At 50.6% G+C, this 17,587-nt stretch overlaps 1 protein-coding gene across 1 annotated transcript in view; it reads left to right on the top strand.

Moving 5' to 3' along the window:
* Window positions 1-248: 248 nt before the first annotated feature.
* The window catches only part of LOC125435745 (neuroglobin-like), a 34,904-nt gene continuing 17,565 nt past the window's right edge, over window positions 249-17,587 (top strand). The window contains exons 1-2 of the mRNA XM_048502112.1: window positions 249-335; window positions 6,463-6,737. Coding sequence (XP_048358069.1) covers window positions 6,505-6,737 — 233 coding nt within the window. The 5' untranslated portion in view covers window positions 249-335; window positions 6,463-6,504. The remainder of the gene's footprint in view (window positions 336-6,462; window positions 6,738-17,587) is intronic.

Here is a 17,587-nt window from a genome sequence, read left to right as displayed (position 1 = left end):
TCCCCCCGTCGCCCCCCCCCCCCGCCCTAATGTGCTGAGAGCTTTCATCTGCCAGGCGGATGAACAGGAAGGAGATGCGTTTGTATTTAAATGGGAAAACAACCGCAGGGAAGCCGGAGAGAGGAACGGAGTGGGGGTTTCCTCGGGCAGCGAGCGAAGGTGGCCGGCGGAGGGGCCGGCTCTAGGACCCCGCGGACGCCCAAGGGCTCCGCCGCTGCCTCCCTGGGGGACCCTCCACCTGCTCCGAAGAGCTTCCAGCGAGAGGGAGGGCGGCGCGGAGAGAGTCCGCCGGAGGAACTTTGCGTGCGCTTCTTCCCCCCCACCCCCCGGCAGAGGTGAGTGGCTGGCTGGGGGGCTCGCCGGCCCTTTGGGGCAGGGGCTGGCAGGGGCGGCTGCTGGGGGCTGAGAAGGCGGGCAGCGCCTCTCCGAGAGTTCTCTGCTGAACAGCCACGGAGGAAGAGGGGAGCGAGGTCCCTGCCCCGAGGAGATGGCAGCTGCAGCTCTGGCAGCGGGGGGTGGGGAGCAGCCACCTTGGTGAAGCCCAGCTGTGCTGGGAATGTTCAGGACCTAGACTGCGGGTGGGGCGTTCTGAAGACCCCCTCCCCCCCCCCACACTCTTATGCGCCCCTGAGCTAGGAGGAGGAGGGGGTGGTCTTGAAAAGGGGGCTTGCAGGGGATTCTCTCACAAGGCAGCTGCCGCAGGCACCTCTTGCTGGGGCAAGGGGGCCACCTCCAAGATGAACGGGGTTTTATTCCTGAAAGCAGTCTGGAGGACTTCAATCTTGCTCTCACGGGTGGCCGCCGCCGTGTGTGTCCAGGATACAAGTGGGTTCCTCCAACATAAATGAAAAAAAGACCATTTTTTTCCTCTGCTTGCAAACAGTCCTTCCCTTTGGGAAGGAGGTGCGGTGGTCCATTGAGGTGGGAAAATCCTTCAGCTTTAGGGAGTGGGGCCTGGGGAGCCTAGGGTTTGAGAAGGTATGGGATCTGAGCAGGGGTTTAATTCCATAATTCCCGCCCCCCACCCCCAAGCAGCCATTTTCTCCAGAAGACCTGATCTCTGTAGTCTGGACATCAGTTGCAATTCCATGAGACCTCCAGGCCTCACCTGGCAATTGGGAACCCTAGGAACAGCATGCGTGGGACTTTACAGAGCAAGCAACTATGGACTCTGCCCTGTTTGGGAGACCCTAAAACAGGGCGGAGTCTCTCTTGGACTATTTGACCCTTGTGCTTGGGCTCCTCTTCCCCTTCTCCCCTGCTCCTCATTCAGCCCTCTCCCCCCACAAGACAAAATGTTGTCTTCTGTGAAACAGGTTGCAAATCCTCTAGGCAAGGCTCGCCTCAGGGGCCAGCCGTTGGGGTTGGGAGGCCACCACCCAAGAAACCACTGGACCCCTTTTCCACAGCCCCGAGAACTTCTGCAGACGCCCGGTTCAGCCCCTCCACTCACCTTCTTTCCAGCTGGGAGGCAGAGGCAGGCAGGGAGCCTCACAGGCAGAGCAGGCAGTCGCCTGCCCATGTGGGGCAGAGGGCAGAAGGGGGGATGGCGGCTGCGGGGTAGCAGAAGGAGGATGGCGGCCTCTGGAAGGGACTGCGCCCAGCATGCTACCCTCCCGACCTCTGGGGTTGGAGGGTAGCGGGCTGCCCCCAGAGCAGCTCTGGAAGGTGAGTGGGCTCACCTCGACTCACCTTTCCTTCCAGCACTGCTTTGGAGGGCTGGAGGGACACGCCCACACTACCCTCCAACCTCCAGGCCATGTGGAACACTTGGTAGAGGCTGAGAGGGCAGGTTGCAGGGCCAGATTGGCAGCTGCTTGGCTCGGCTCTCGGAGAGGGAAGAGCACCTGCCAGGGCGAGCAGCCACCAGGAGAGCTTCTTGGTCAGTGAGTTGAAAGGATTGAACCAACTGACATGGTTGTTGTTTTTTTAAAATAAATAAATAAATTACCCCTTAAACTGTTTGGTCTGCACCAGCCGATGGAGCGCCAGGTCCTCTTGAATGGCCTTTTCGTGACCGTCCATTTGCTCAAAAGGCAAATGGTTTATATGAAGCCACACTAGGCTTGGAGTGCCAGGTTGTGTAGGCCACTTCCTCACAATACTACCCCAGTCTTGTGCAGGCAGCTGTTGGCAAAGACTCAACCTGTGGGTCGCGACCTCTTTGGGGGTCGAACAACCCTGTCACAGGGGTCACCTAAGACTCTCTGCATCAGTGTCCTCCATCTGTAAAATGGGTTGGGGGTCACCACAACATGAGGAACTGGGGGATGGGGGCAGAGGTGGGATCTAACCAGTTCTCACCACTTCTCTAGAAGTGGTTACTAATTTTTTCTGAGTGCCGAGAAGGAGTTATAGCTTAACCTCCTGCCCAATAATAGGGCTGGAGATGCGTGTGTCTTAACGCTACCACTGTTTGAATCCACCACCATCCAGAATACTATTCCATTGAAATTTTGGATCCCACCACTGGATGGGGGTCACCACAACATGAGGGACTGTATTAAAGGGTCGCGGCATTAGTAAGGTTGAGAACCACTGCTCGAGTCTAGCAGCAAGCCCCATTTATGTTTTTTATATCAATCTCTCTTGTACTGATTTTATGCAAACTCTGCACTTTGTTGTGGTTCTGCCTTGACCAGTTTTAAACCAGCCTTGATTTCGTTTTCTGTTAAAAGTGATTCTGTTTTGCTAATTAATTTTTAATTTATTGCTGCAATTTAGTGCATTTAGCTATTGGCCACCCTGGAAATCAAATGAGCGCTGGGTACGAAAGGTGCACTAAGTAACAGTTTGGTTGAGACACGGAACAAAATCCAGGTTTAATGAAACAAACCATGGTTAGAAATATTATCTGAATGTGGGTCACTCCAGTCTTAAAGATGAATAAGGGCAGAACTGAAAGAATAGCTGGAAGTTGGTTTATGTGCCAGTTAGGGTTGCCAACTCTGTTTTGGGGGATTCCTGGAGATTTTGTGCTTGGGACGTGGGTAGGATGGGGGCTTGCAGAGGGGGGGGGGGCTTTAGCAGGACACAGCACCACAAAGTCCCCTTTCCAAAGCACCCATTTCCTCCAGGGGAACTAATATATGTAACCAGGAAATTGATAGGAGAACTGAAATTACCCAGTTCTTAGCAAAGTAAAAACACAACAGAGTTTAAAAGGGAATTATCCTTTATTAGGATTCCAGTTCTAAAAAATTAGGTTGCAAAATATATACAACAAAAGGAGGAAGACAAAAAATAATCATGTGCAAAAATGCACAAGCAGGCAAACAAGCTTACATCGTAACAAACAGCAAAACAGGATCAACAACACACCATAAGAAGAAGAAGAGTTTGGATTTATCTCTCCTACAGGAGACTCAAAGGGGCTGACAATCTCCTTGCCCTTCCCCCCTCCCAACAAACACCCTGTGAGGTGGGTGGGGCTGAAGGAAACTCGGCTGTGACTAGCCCAAAGGTCACCCAGCTGGCAGTGGGAGTGCACAGGTAATCTGAAATTCCCCAGATAAACCTCCACAGCTCAGAAGCGTGGAAGCGAGAATCAAACCCGGTTTCCTCAGATTAGATACCGCGAGCTCTTAACCTCCTCGCCACTGCCTGGGAAAAAAAGAGCAGCGAGGAGGAAAAGATGCGTTTAAGGGAGGAGGTGTACAAAACTGCACCATTATATGCAAGAAGGAAGGTGACCCCCCACTTAACCTATCAGCACTGTACTTGCCCTGCATTAACAGAAACAACCAAGTAAATGCAGCTATCTTACTCCTGCAAGGACTTGCTGAAAGAATCACTAGGAATGCCACATATTCTAACAGAAATCAATGGTCATTCCTGGAGATCTCTTGCCACTCCCTGGAGCTTGGCCGTCTCAGCCGCCATGAGACTTAACTGGCCATATACCATCTCCCAGCAGGTAGCAAAGTTCTGTGCATTGGCGTATAAAAAAAACGCAGGAACCTGCCAATCAGGGATGAGCTGAAAGCCAAACATTCATGTAAATGGTTAGCTGTAATAATTGTTGTAATTTGCTGTTGTGAATGTGTGCTGTTGTTTTGTTTTGTCTTTGCTGGCCTTTGGCCGTATTAAACTATCTATCTATCGAACTGGCCATTTACACACTTGTACACCCCTTTGCATTGGGTGTACATTCCCTTCGGGTTTGATTCTCAGTTATGCAGACGTTTTTCCCTCTTTGGCGGTCACCTGTTCTCAGGTCAGAGTATCTCCACAGTTTTTGAAACCCAGTATGATTTTTTCCTCTCCCTTCACCGGGAAAGTGAAGGAGATCACTTGCCTTCAGGAGGTTTTCTTGCTCCACTACACCTCCCCAAACCACACAACAGCAGGGTCTCCCACTAGGATGTTGTGGGTTTTCCGGGTTGTATGGCCGTGTTCCAGCAGCATTTTCTCCTGATGTTTCACCTGCATCTTTGGCTGGCATCTTCAGAGGATCTTTAATCCCTGTGTTAACAGAAACATCTGCAGGGAACCTTACCACAAAGAAGCAAAGAGTGGTAGCTTAGAAGCATTTTCATCGTGCAAAATTAATTACCCGTGCCACTTTCTGGAATACCCTCCCCATCATCCTGCAGTCCTTCCTTCCCTGCAATTTCTTCCCAGCCGTGGAGACCCCACACTGTGGAGACCCCAGCCGTGGAGACCTCCCTCCCACTTTTGTTTCTGTCCAACAAATTCATGCCTTGAGATCTTCAGGGCTAGGAATGAACTCTCTGCAGCCCAGCACTGCATGACTGGTGCTCCAGGGATCTCCACCAGCTTCTGCTCCCCACTCGGCGGCATCTGGTGTCAAGAGGCCTGTTATTAAGAAGATTTTGCTTTTGCTGCTTTTCTGTATGCTGAGGGTGGAGGAATGGGTTAATTGCATTTCTAACTGACTTTCCTCTGTCTTCTGTATGATGTTATGCTGTACCAGGTGCTGCCCAAGGTCAGTGCCTGGCTGTATTCACCGTTATCTCATTTGCAGTTCCTTTTGGGCGCGCTTTCCCATGCTGGGGGGGTGCACCCTGCTTTAACTATTGGGTTTTGCGCAGGCAAACCTTAGTTCTGGCATTGACCAGAGAAGATCTCAATACTCAATAAACTACTGTTCTTTTACATGAGTTTGTTTCAGTTTTTGGGATTCTGACACCTGGGGAGACCACGTGAGCCACGGAGAGCAAGAGTTCCCTCCTGCTGGAGACAAAGCGTTCCTTGCAGCCCACAGTGAAACCTCTCACTGTGCCTTAGTGGCAGAGGATGTGGGTAGCAGCACAGAAAGCCAAGAAGAGTTTGGATTTATATCCCCCCTTTCTCTCCTGTAGGAGACTCAAAGAGGCTTACAATCTCCTTGCCCTTCCCCCCTCACAACAAACACCCTGTGAGGTAGGTAGGGAGCTGAGAGAGAGCTCCGGCTGTGAGCTAGCCAGGTCACCCAGCTGGCATGTGTGGGGGTGGACAGGCTAAACCTAGTTCCCCCGACAAGCCTCCACAGCTCAGGCGGCAGAGCGGGGAATCAAACCCGGTTCCTCCAGATTAGATACACGAGCTCTTAGCCTCCAACGCCACTGCTGCTCCAACCACGTCTTCTTCCCCTTCCTGCCAGATTTCAACCCCTCCGCCCCAAGTTTCTTTAACCTTTGCTCTGCTTGCATGGGGATTTTTTTCCAGTGGTGCCATTTTGGATATGTGGAATAGGTTTCTGGAGGGTGAGCTTGAAGGTTCTGCTGTATGCTGAGTCAGACCTTCAGCTTAGCTAGCTCTGGGTTGTCTGCTCTGACTGGCAGCAGCCCAGCATGCAAAAAAAAATGTTTCTCGTCTCATCGCTTGCATCACCTGAGAGTTTGGCAGGGATTGATCCGGGGGGCTCAGAGACAGCCCAAGGAGGTGCTGAGTTCCTGAGCCCACTGCTGCTTTTCAAGCGATTTGTGGTGGTGCAGTTTTACATTTGCCCATGTTTAAGTGTGAAGAATGGGCCATGTTCCCTTTTTTCTCCCTGGTGCGATACGTGACCTGGGGGTCCTCTCTGGTGTAAGGGGGTCTGTTCCCACGCCACACATCTAACACAGCAGTGGCGTAGGAGGTTAAGAGCTCGTGTATCTAATCTGGAGGAACCGGGTTTGATTCCCAGCTCTACGCCCTGGCTATGGAGAACTTCTCTGGGGAATTCAAGATTAGCCTGGACACTCCCACACCATCCTTCTAGGTGACACTGAGGCTAATTTTACAACTTCTCGGAGCTCTCTCAGCCCCACCCACCTCACAGGGTGTTTGTTGTGAGGGGGGAAGGGCAAGGAGATTGTCAGCCCCTTTGAGTCTCCTGCAGGAGAGAAAGGGGGGATATACATCCAAACTCTTCTTCTTCTTCTTCTTCTTCTTCTTCTTCTTCTTCTTCTTCTTCTTCTTCTTCTTCTCCTCCTCCTCCTCCTCCTCCTCCTTTTCCTCCTCCTCCTCCTCTTCTAGCTGGTGTGAAGGAAAAGGAAGATTCCTGGATGCACGAGAGACATGGGGTGCACCTTATCCAGCCCAAATGTCAATCCAGATTTAGCGGTCTCTGAAGAGAAGGTGAGCCCGTCGCTGGAAGATGTTCTGGATTTGACATCAGATCTGCAGTGCAGGGTTGATGAGGAGCTGCAAGAATCCTTTGTGCTTTCAGAGGCTCAGAAGGAGCTGATCCGGACCTCCTGGGAAATCCTGCACAAAGACATTGCCAGAGTGGGAGTGATTGTCTTCATCAGGTAAGGAAAGGATGGGCGACACCTGGCTTGACAACAGTACATGTGAAAGGGAGCTGGGAGTCTTAGTAGACCACAAACTGAACATGAGTCAGCAGTGTGATGCGGCAGTGAAGAAAACCAGTGTGATTTTGGGTTGTATCAGTAAGAGTGTAGTGTCTAGATCGAGGGATGTGGTGTACCTCTCTCTATTCTGCATTGGTTAGACCTCACCTGGAATATTGTGTGGGAAAATAGCAATTCAAAGGATATTGACAAGCTGGAGCGGGTCAGGAGGAACAGCTTAAATGGTCAAAGGTCTGGAATCCACACCCTACGAGGAGACTTAGGGAGCTGGGGATGTTTAGTGTGGAGAAGAGAAGGTTAAGAGGTGACATGATAGCCATGTTTAGATATTTGAAGGGATGTCATGTTGGCGAGGGAGCAAGCTTGTTTTCTACTCCAGAGACTAGGACCAGGAGTGATGGGTTCAAGGTGAAGGAAAAGAGATTCCACCTAAACATCAGGAAAAACTTCCTGTTCGACAGTGGGATGCACTCCCTTGGAGAGTGGTGGAGTCTCCTCCTTTGGAGGTTTTTAAACAGAGGCTGGATGGCCATCAGTCAGGAGTGTTTTGATTGTGTGTTCCTGCATGGCAGGGGGCTGGCCTTGATGGCCCTTGGGGGTCTCTCCCAACTCTATGATTCTATGAAAGGGTTTTGATTCAGAGTTTGGAGTTCCAGAGCCTCGGGGTGCAAAGAGGTCCCACAGGCATAGCAGCTTCTTCCACGCATCCCAAGGACCGCCCTTCGTCACACAGGACACCCTGCAAATGGGACTTTGAGATCTCCAGGCGACAGAGATCCGTTTCCCTGGAGGAAATTGCTCCTTTGGAGGGTGGACTGTATGGAGTTACACCAAACTGAGTTTCCAGTTGGCAACCCTACCCAGGAGGATCCTGACGGCCACTTGGAAGAGAGAGGGGGGTCTGTCTGCATTGCCGGTCTGAGGGATCTGGCCTCTTTCTGCAGACCCCTCTGCTCAGCGCCAGCGTGAGCTGGTCTCTCCATAGATGGAATTGTGATAACCTCCTGGGAGTCTGTCCACACAGCCTGCCTGCCTGTGTTGGAGGTCCACCGCTTCTGAGAACGAGGGGAAGGCCTCCTTGGCCCGCATCCTCTGGTGACATGATTTCCACCCTCCCCAACATCCCTAGTCCCTTTTTGGCTTAGAAAGATCAGTTCCAGCAGAAAGTGGGCTTTTGCGGTTGCTGCTCAGGAAGCCGGGGGATCGATTCCCAAGTTCTGGGGTGCCTCGGGGCCGGCACGGGAGAGCCAGGGAGCCTGCTCATCCCTCCGCTTAGGTCTGGCCCTCCAGAGGCAGAAGAGCTTTAAAACAAAAGACTTGGGCAGCTGTGGGAGGGACTTTGAAGAGATAGGATGTGGGAAGGATATTGAGGAGATAGAAAAAGTGCAGAGAAGGGCAACGAGGATGATTGAGGGACTGGAGCACCTTCCTTATGAGGAGAGGCTGCAGCGTTTGGGACTCTTTGGTTTTGGAAGGGAACATCTGAGGGATATGATGAAGTCTATAAAATTATGCATGGGGGGGTGGCGTTGACAGAGAAATTTTTTCTCTCTTTCTCTAGCTCTAGAACCAGGGCATCCATTGAAAATGCTGGGGGGGGAAAAATTGGGACTAATAAAAGGAAACTACTTCTTCACACAGCATGTAGTTAGTGTTTGAGAATATGCTGCCACAGGAGGTGAGTGATGGCCCCACTAACCTGGATAACTTTAAAAGGGGCTTGGACAAGATTTATGGAGGAAAGTCGATTTATGGCTACCAATGTGATCCTACTTTGATGGGAATTGCAAATGCCTTAACAGTCCAGGTGGCAGACATGTAGCCACAGAGAAGGCCAGCTCACCTCCTTGCAGCGAGAAGCAAGGCACCCTGGTGGGCCACTGCGAGGAGCAGGAATGCTGGACTTCGAATGGACCTGGTCTGATCCAGGCTTGTTCTTAACCTTATGTTCTTAAAGGCCATTGCTTTCACCTCCTGCAGGTGGTGAGCTCCCAAGAGCACCTGGCGGGCCACTGCGAGTAGCAGAGAGCTGGACTAGATGGACTCTGGTCTGATCCAGCTGGCTTGTTCTTATGTTCTTATGACTTTGCAGCTTATTCAGCCCGCTCTGAGGCTGAATCTTGTCAAATGATTTCTTGGGTTGGTGTCTCCTTCCAAACTGGAGAAGTGACGCCCTCCACCCGCCCAGTGCATCTGAATCCGCAGTTTCAGCCTTGCTGAGGAGGGGGTGGTCTTGACTCAGGAACATCTGCTTCACTTGCAGAAAGTCCCAAGTTCGATCCCCAGCATCGTCAGTGAGGAGGTGATGTGAGAAACACCCAGAAAGCCGCTGCCCGTCAAAGGAGGCGTTGCTGATTTTGAGAGGCTGGAGGTCTGATTTGGCAGGAGGCAAATGTTCAGCCAATGGACGATGGTCCTTAAGAGAGCTGGGGGGAGGCTTCGCTGCTTGGGGTACGGACATTTCTTTTGACCCCTTGGCTGCCTCTGAAAAAGATATCAAATACCACATTGGTGGGAGGGCATATACCGCTTAACCGGCATCTTTATAGCTGCCCATCTCTTTGTGGGGAGTGACCCTCGTCTCTTTCCTGAGCGGCCTCATTTTTACATTACTGGCTCAATCATCAAGGTCATTTTTTTGCATTTCAGCATGTGGATTACCAGAACTGCAGCTCAGATTTATAAAAATACAGGCTGGATCCCAAAATGTCCTGCTAGCATGGAGGAATTCTCCTCCCCTGGAAGGAGAGATGCAGGGTTTGCTATTTCAGTTTGGTGTTAAATTTTAAAAACACACACACTTAACTCTCGGTTGCAAGCTGCCTGGCCCGTAGGGACATCATGTTCACCACGGAAGACTCTTCCCAAGCTGTAACCCCGGATGTTAAGAGGAAGGCTCCTTCTGCTAGAGCAGAATTGAAGCAATTATTATTTTTTTCCATGGGGCCGCATAGAAACAGAAATATTGTGGAGGCGAGACCCAGGCGGGAGGCTGAAAGCCCGCAGAAGTAGCAGTCAAGGCAACAGCTTCTGCGGGGCTTTCAAAGCACCAGCTCCCCAACCTTACGGCAGGGGCCAGTCAGGGTCATCGGCGGGCAGTTGGCCCATGAGCATTATAACATGAATGCTGTGCTCTCTTCTGAGCAGGGCCCACACGGACCATCCTCCGTTTCACCTGGCAAATGCAAATACTTTCAAATTCTGAACAAGAAATGTCTCTGCGCACTCTCTGCGCACTCCCAAACCCACTTCCTTCAAGCCCCAGACAAGCGGGGTAGGCAAGCAGGCGTGCAGCAAATGCACAGTGTAGGAGTGCTTTTCTATCTCAAATCCCAGAGAATGCGCTGCCATTCTCTTTGGCAAAGGAATCAGGCCTCAATTCTTGAGACTTCTCCAGGGTGACATTTTGCTTTTATCTTGCCCACAGATCTTGGCCTGCGTAAATTGCTAGCTTGTAGAAGAAGCTAGTTACCTCACATGCTCTGGTGTGTGTGTGATATGGTTTGATTCATGGTGATTCATGGTGGTTGCAATATCCAGTGGTTGCAATATCCAGAGGCCAGCAGCTGCAGGCAGAGGAGCTCGAGGGAATCCGTCCAGTGGTGGGATTCAAATAATTTAACAACCGGTTCCGAAAGGACTCAGTGGTGAGATTACAACCAGTTCTCTGAAGTAGACAAAAAAATAGCTACTGGTTCTACTGAATAGGTGCGAATAGGCGGAATCCCACCACTGAATCCGTCCTCTTCTGGACAGAGGGGGGGCCACATTCCGGCGTCTTTGTTTGTGTTCGTGGAAATCAGCAGTGTTCTGTTCTCAGAAATTCTCACATAAGGCAAGAGCCTCTTGCAAGCAACTGGAAGCGAAATCTTCTCCCTGGAAGCCTGACGTGACCCTGGGCAGAGTCTAAGGCAGAGATGGCGAACCTTTGGCACTCCAGATGTTATGGACTACAATTCCCCATCAGCCTAGCATGATAATTGAACATGCTGGCAGGGGCTGGTAAGAGGTAACAGTCAACATCTGAACTCTAGGGCAGCGATGGCGAACCTTTTCGAGATCGAGTGCCAAATTGCAACAAAACCCACTTATTTGCAAAGTGCCAACACGACTGAATTTAACCTGAATACTGAGGTTTTGGTTTACTAGAAAAACGGTTGGCTCCGGCGTGTTACTTGATAAGCTTGGTGAAGCAACCATGCAGCAGCTTTGAACAAAGAATCATGACCCTAGGAGGGTTTACTCAGAAGCAACCCCCATTGCCAGGTAAGGATACCGTGCTTTAGTTCTTCTCATGAAAATCAGTGGGGTTTAACAGCGCTTAACGGGGATACCTACACTGCCTCCCCAAAACTAGGTCTTAGGTTTAGAAGAAGAAGAAGAAGAAGAAGAGGAGTTTGGATTTATATCCCCCTTTTCTCTCCTGTAGGAGACTCAAAGGGGCTTACAATCTCCTTTCCCTTTTTCCCCTACAACAAACATCCTGTGAGGTAGGTGGTAATAATTATTATTATTTAATGCTAATAATCGAGCCCAGCGGCCCAGGCCAGCCTTTAGATATTATTAGGAGGTTTGATTCTGCTTGCAGCTACGCTTGGCATACAGAGAGGGCTTCTGAGTGCCACCTCTGGCACCGATTACTTATGGGTTAAGCCACCACTGGTCTAGGGCTTGGCTCAGAAAAAGGGGTTCAAGTGAAGGCCAAGAGATTAGCCCCCCTCTTCTCTTGCTGGTCCAGCACCCAGGCAGCAGCTTCTGCAGCACCCTTGGTTTGATTCCCAGCCAGGGAAGCATTCAAAACACATGCTTTTGAATGTCTGAAGAACCAGCTGGGCCCAGCATTTCCAGTTCAAATCTCCCCAGCTGCAGGGTGGGGGATAACCTGGAGCAGCTGAACACAGGAGTTCGGTTTTGTTAAGTTTCCTGGTGTGATAAACTTGCCGGGGGGCGAAGGCAGCTGGGCAGCCTTTGCAGCCCCTCGAGAACCGTGACCCTCCGGCATCCCTTTCTCCAGGTGGCTCCAGAGCCAGAGAGGTGTGGGGGATGGTGCCCAGGAGTACCCCACCTGCTCCCAGCCCTGTGCCTCGTGCCCCCTGGCGGCACCGAGGGGGTGGGGGGGCTCGAGATGAGGGAGTGGCTCCAGACTGCCACAGCGCCCATCCGGAGCCACACACACACCGCCTCCCTGCAGGCTGCCATCTGCCCTCCCCAGGCCCTGGGTTGGGGAGAAGCTGGCCTACAGAGAGGCAGGGTGGCAGGGTGGCAAGGCAGGTGGCCTAGGAGCTGGCCTGCTGCCATGGTGCCCGTTCAGAAGCGTCCCCTAAGCTCCGCGAAGGCCTGGGGAAGGAGTTGACGCAACTCAGGCGTGGGTGATCGCGTGGCGATGGAGCTGGTTATGTCTGTGCCGGGTGCCTCCCTGCGCCAACCACGGCTCGAGGAAGAAGAGCACAGAAGAGGCGGAGAGGCGCATTTTTGCACACACACACACACACCACTGGTGCACCCGGGGGTCATTTGACACACACACACCCGTCCCCGTGGGCGGTTTGCCCCTGGCCAGGGTTTCTGAGCCTCGATCAGAAACTGGTGCTAGGGCAGTTGGGACAGACCTGTGGAAATGAAAAGAGCTTTATCTGCCTGAATTATAAGTCTGAGTGAATAAACTGCAATATATAAAATACAGGAGGAGACCTGTGGTTTGCTTTGCTCTCACCTTTGCTTGGATGGGAATTTTACAAACGACAGGGGGTGGGGGCAGAGAATTTCAAATGGAGCTTACCGATAATTGTGTCAGGGGGGTGAGTGGTGCGTGTTCCCTATCCCTGCGGATCTGAAACTCCAGGCAACGGCTGCAGGTTTCTGAGTGCAGCCATAGCGACTGGTCACTTGCTTCCAAAAACCCTGAAGTCTCAACATCTGTGTTGCTATATCCTGCAGTCCAACATAACAGTACGATCTTTCTCAGAATCCACTGAGAATGTCACTCCCAAAGGAAGGAGAGTGAAAAGAACATAAGAACATAAGAACAAGCCAGCTGGATCAGACCAGAGTCCATCTAGTCCAGCACTCTGCTACTCGCAGTGGCCCACCAGGTGCCTTTGGGAGCTCACAGGCAGGAGGTGAAAGCAATGGCCGTTGCTGCTGCTGCTGCCTCGAAAGCACCTGGTCTTCGCTAAGGCATTTGCACAATCTCCAGATCAAAGAAGGGATCAAGATTGGTAGCCATAAAATCGACTTCTCCTCCATGAAATCTGTCCAAGCCCCTTTTAAAGCTATCCAGGTTAGTGGCCATCACCACCTCCTGTGGCAGCATATTCCAAACACCAATCACACGTTGTATGAAGAAGTGTTTCCTTTTATTAGTCCTAATTCTTCCCCCCAGCATTTTCAATGAATGCCCCCTGGTTCTAGCATTTGTGAAAGAGAGAAAATTTCTCTCTGTCAACATTCTCTACCCCATGCATAATTTTATATGTAGACTTCAATCATATCCCCCTCAGGCGTCTTCCTCTCCAAACTAAAAAAAAAAAAAAGGGAGTCCCCAAGCGTAGCTGCAGCCTCTCCTCATAAGGAAGGTGCTCCAATCCTTCAATCATCCTCGTTGCCCTTCTCTGCACTTTTTCTATCTCTTCGATATCCTTTTTGAGATGGCGGCGGCCAGAACTGCTGAACACAGTACTCCGGTGGCAGGTCGTGCATTGCTTGCTATAAGGGCATGACAATCCTTGCAGTTTTATTATCAACTCCTTTCCTAATTATCCCCAGCATAGAGTTTGCCTTTTTCACAGCTGCCATGCATTGAGTTGACATTCCCATGGAACTATCAACTAAGACTCCCAAATCCTTTTCCTGGTCTGTGACTGATAGCACTGACCCCTGTAGCGTGTATGTGAAGTTTGGATTTTTTGCCCCTATGTGCAAATCTAGAAATCTAGCTTGGGATGAGATCAGCAGTGAAACCCCGCAGCTATTCCTTCGAAGAGGCACGAAGGTGGGTGGGAGCTGCTGTATGGCTTGTTTGATGCCCACAGCGGCTTCTGGGGTGCTTTGAACTGTTGGGTCCCCTGCTAATAAGCGGGATACTTCTGCAAGGAGCACTACGTACAAACACATGAAAAGCAGGGAAAGGGGAGTGAGTAACTGATCCCAGAAGACGGGGGGCGGGGGGGGAGAGAAGCTGCGGAATGAAAGAATGGGAGGGGGATTGTTAGTGCGTAAATAGCCTGGGGTCTTTGTAGAATTCGCCCTGGGTTACCCAGGGACAATAAGCACCCTCAGGTGCCATTCCCTTCATTGGCCCTCTTTTTGGCTTCTTTCTCGGCACCAGCAATTTGTTCAGTCCTCCACCCCATCAGTCGAATTGACTTACACAGTGGGAAATGATGTACAAGCTGGAGCTGCCTGCGCACGTGCTCAGATGCGCCCTCTCGTGGGCTGCCTCGGGACTGTCAGCATCCTTCTCCCAACCCAGCAGCAAAATTGTTGGTTTATTTCTGAACAAAAAGAGCCGGAAAGAAAATCCAGATGGTATAAAAGGCATTAAAAGCCATCTTGGCTGGCTGATGCTTCCACCTTCCTTCCAGGAAAAGATTAAGTGCAGTTCAGGTTGGAAGTGTGGTTTAAACTGAAATGATTCTCTTCAGTTGCAATTACACACAACTGACGTCCCCGAAAAGGAGCATGCACTTCATTTCAGGAGTTTCATGTGTCAGGCTCTCGAACGTGGAAATAACAGAGATCGTAGGAAAGTCCTAAAGCAGTTTATTTCTACAGCGTGTAGAGCCGTGGTGGCGAACCTATGGCACTCCAGATGTTATGGACTACAATTCCCATCAGCCACTGCCAGCGGCAGCTGTGGGAATTATAGTCCTAATAACATCCTGGAGTGCAAAGAGTTGCCCGCCACCACCAGATATTAAGAAGTAACAGAGAAACTGAATCTAATCTCCCCGCGCCTAGATCCAGGTGAGATTTCTATATCCTTCAAAACCCCCCCATTTCCGATCTCCCACCGTGCCAAATGTGTTTCACAAAGTGTATAACATTTGCACTACAGAGCTTCAAGAAACCTGGGAACGTTCGCCCCTTCCCGCAGGAGGGCTGGCGCCAGGGAATTGCCAGGGACGGGAGAGGGAAACAGGAAAGCGTTTACAGGAAACATTTGCAATTCTTACACAGCAAGAAGTCTGGGCATTGACAGGCTTGGACCTGACATCATGTTCCTTTCCAGGAATTCTTGATAAGCCATCCCTCCATGGAAGGGACCTCAGCGCCTGAGCTTTAAATAAGCCAGAAGACTATATGAATTTAAGCTGTCTTTTAGACCAAAACAGAGTTATAAACAGATAAACATTTACATAAAACATAATATAAAAAAAGTACCTGAACCAAGAAGAAACTAGCGACCTTAAACGATGTCAAAAGTGAAGTGAAAACTTTTGCCGTACGAAATTCCGTTTTAAAAAGGTATTTAAAAAGTATTATAGAAACATTGGTTTGTTTCACCCTCCCGTTCTGTTACGAATTCTAATAGCAGCTGTACAAAATTTAGCAACATTGACATTGGGATGAGAATTCTCGTCACTTAAAGATTGATGGGAAGAATCCTCCAAAGCAGTGGTGGTGAACCTTTGGCACTCCAGATGTTATGGACTACAATTCCCATCAGCCCTTGCCAGCATGGACAATTGGCCGTGCTGGCAGGGGCTGATGGGAATTGTAGTCCAGTAACGAATCTAATTAACAAGGTTGTCGCCTACGACTTTCTCCAAAAGCATTCTCTGTCCCAGGTTACAAGTTATAGTGAATGCACAGACAATCCGTGTGCTCTTGATTTCTGTTTAAAAAATATATTGGGGGATTCTCATATTGCATTTGATGCATGCTCAGCTGAATGTGCGACACAAACTGCGCATTTATCCCAGTAGGGCCCTGGTATCAAACAGCAAAGTAAACACACATCATCTCTTTCTTGCAGCTGGATACACTTACATGGGGGGTGGACCTGCGTTCACTGGAATGGGTGAAGAGGAATTCAGGCTGTGTCCAGCCCAGGGTCAACAATTCAGAATCTCCTGGAGATCTGGGTGGTGGGCGGGGTTGCCAGCTGGGAGGGAGGAAGAGGGAGACTCAATGTGCAAAAATGGGCAGTTGAAGCTTTTCGTGGCAAGGAGGTAAATCGCAACGTCTTGTAAATCACATCCCGTTCAGCCTTTGTTAAAGGGGACCAGATATTTGGCCACCCTTGTGATAGAACCTGAGGAGGCTAGGATTGGGGGAGGGGAGGGACTTCCGTGGGATATGAAGCCATAGAGCCATGGTGGCAAACCTTGGCCACTCCAGATGTTATGGACTACAATTCCCATCAGCCCCTTCCAGCATGGCCAATTGGCCATGCTGGCGAAGCTGATAATCAGCGATTCCCTGCACCCTTATAGGGTCTACCTGTCAGCTGGCATTTCTCTGGAGCAGCGTGTTTTCTGCTGCGGCTGAGATCCATTGTAATTTTAGATCTCCAGGTTGGTGATGCTAGTCAGTTAGGGTCACAAAGGTGGCTGCTGTTCAGCTTTAGAATTCCCTGAAAACTCACCCAAGTCTGTGTCCGTGCATCTTCTAGAGACGGTGAAATTTTTCTTTTTCTTTTCTTTTTTTTTTTACTAAAATTGCCTTTGAGTGAATAAAGCAGCAGTGGCGTAGGAGGTTAAGAGCTCGTGTATCTAATCTGGAGGAACCAGGTTTGATTCCCAGCTCTGCCGCTTGAGCTGTGGAGGCTTCTCTGGGGAATTCAGATTAGCCTGTGCACTCCCACACACGCCTGCTGGGTGACCTTGGGCTAGTCACAGCTTCTCGGAGCTCTCTCAGCCCCACCTACCTCACAGGGTGTTTGTTGTGAGGGGGGAAGGGCAAGGAGATTGTCAGCCCCTTTGAGTCTCCTGCAGGAGAGAAAGGGGGGATATAAATCCAAACTCTTCTTCTTCTAAAAACAGGGAGAAGTCAACTGAGACAGAGCAAGCAAGGAACCCCCTCAGCAAAATTAGTTTCCGGAGAGTAAATGTGAGCAAAACTTAGGTTCACACCAACATCCCTGATGCTGAGAGGCACAAAGAACCAGACTGCCTTAAACCGGTTTCCTGACATAGTAGTCCAGTTGTTCAAGGGACTGTTTTGTACCGCTGGAGGGATCTCCTTTTTATGGTTCTGAGGATCAGGGCCAGCTCCAGGCAGAGAGTTCCCAGGCGCCCCCTTCTACCCACCACAGGCTCCCACACAGACCCTCCTTCCACCCCCACCCTCACCTGCCTGTTCATGAGCAGCCCTACTGCTGCCCACACTCCCTCCTGCACCCTTCCCCCGGGGCTCGTGGACAATGCATGCAGCAGCTGGGGGCACAGCGGCACGCTAGCGAATCGGAATCACACAGCCTGCTGATGCTGGCCCTGCCCAAGTCACCACTTGGAGCAGCCAACTAGGCCTTCATTCCCAAAGCAAAGCCAAAGATGCTGTAAGCAGCCTCCTGACTTAATTCACTCTGATCTATGTGGACCTATCACACCAGCATCAACTGGTAATAACACCTATCTGTTGTCTTTCATTGATGACTACTCGAGATACACTGTGTGTTATTTGCTAAGAGAAAAGTCGCAGACTGAACAGAAACTAAGAGACTATGTTGCCATGGTATCTAATAAGTTCAATAGAAAACCCAAGTGTATCCAAACGGACAGAGGTGGTGAATACAATTCCATATCTATAAACAATTTCTTGAGGGAACATGGGATCCAACACAG

The sequence above is a fragment of the Sphaerodactylus townsendi genome, linkage group LG06 (genome assembly GCF_021028975.2).
Source record: "Sphaerodactylus townsendi isolate TG3544 linkage group LG06, MPM_Stown_v2.3, whole genome shotgun sequence".
Taxonomy (NCBI): domain Eukaryota; kingdom Metazoa; phylum Chordata; class Lepidosauria; order Squamata; family Sphaerodactylidae; genus Sphaerodactylus; species Sphaerodactylus townsendi.
This window is presented reverse-complemented; position numbering and strand designations above follow the sequence as displayed.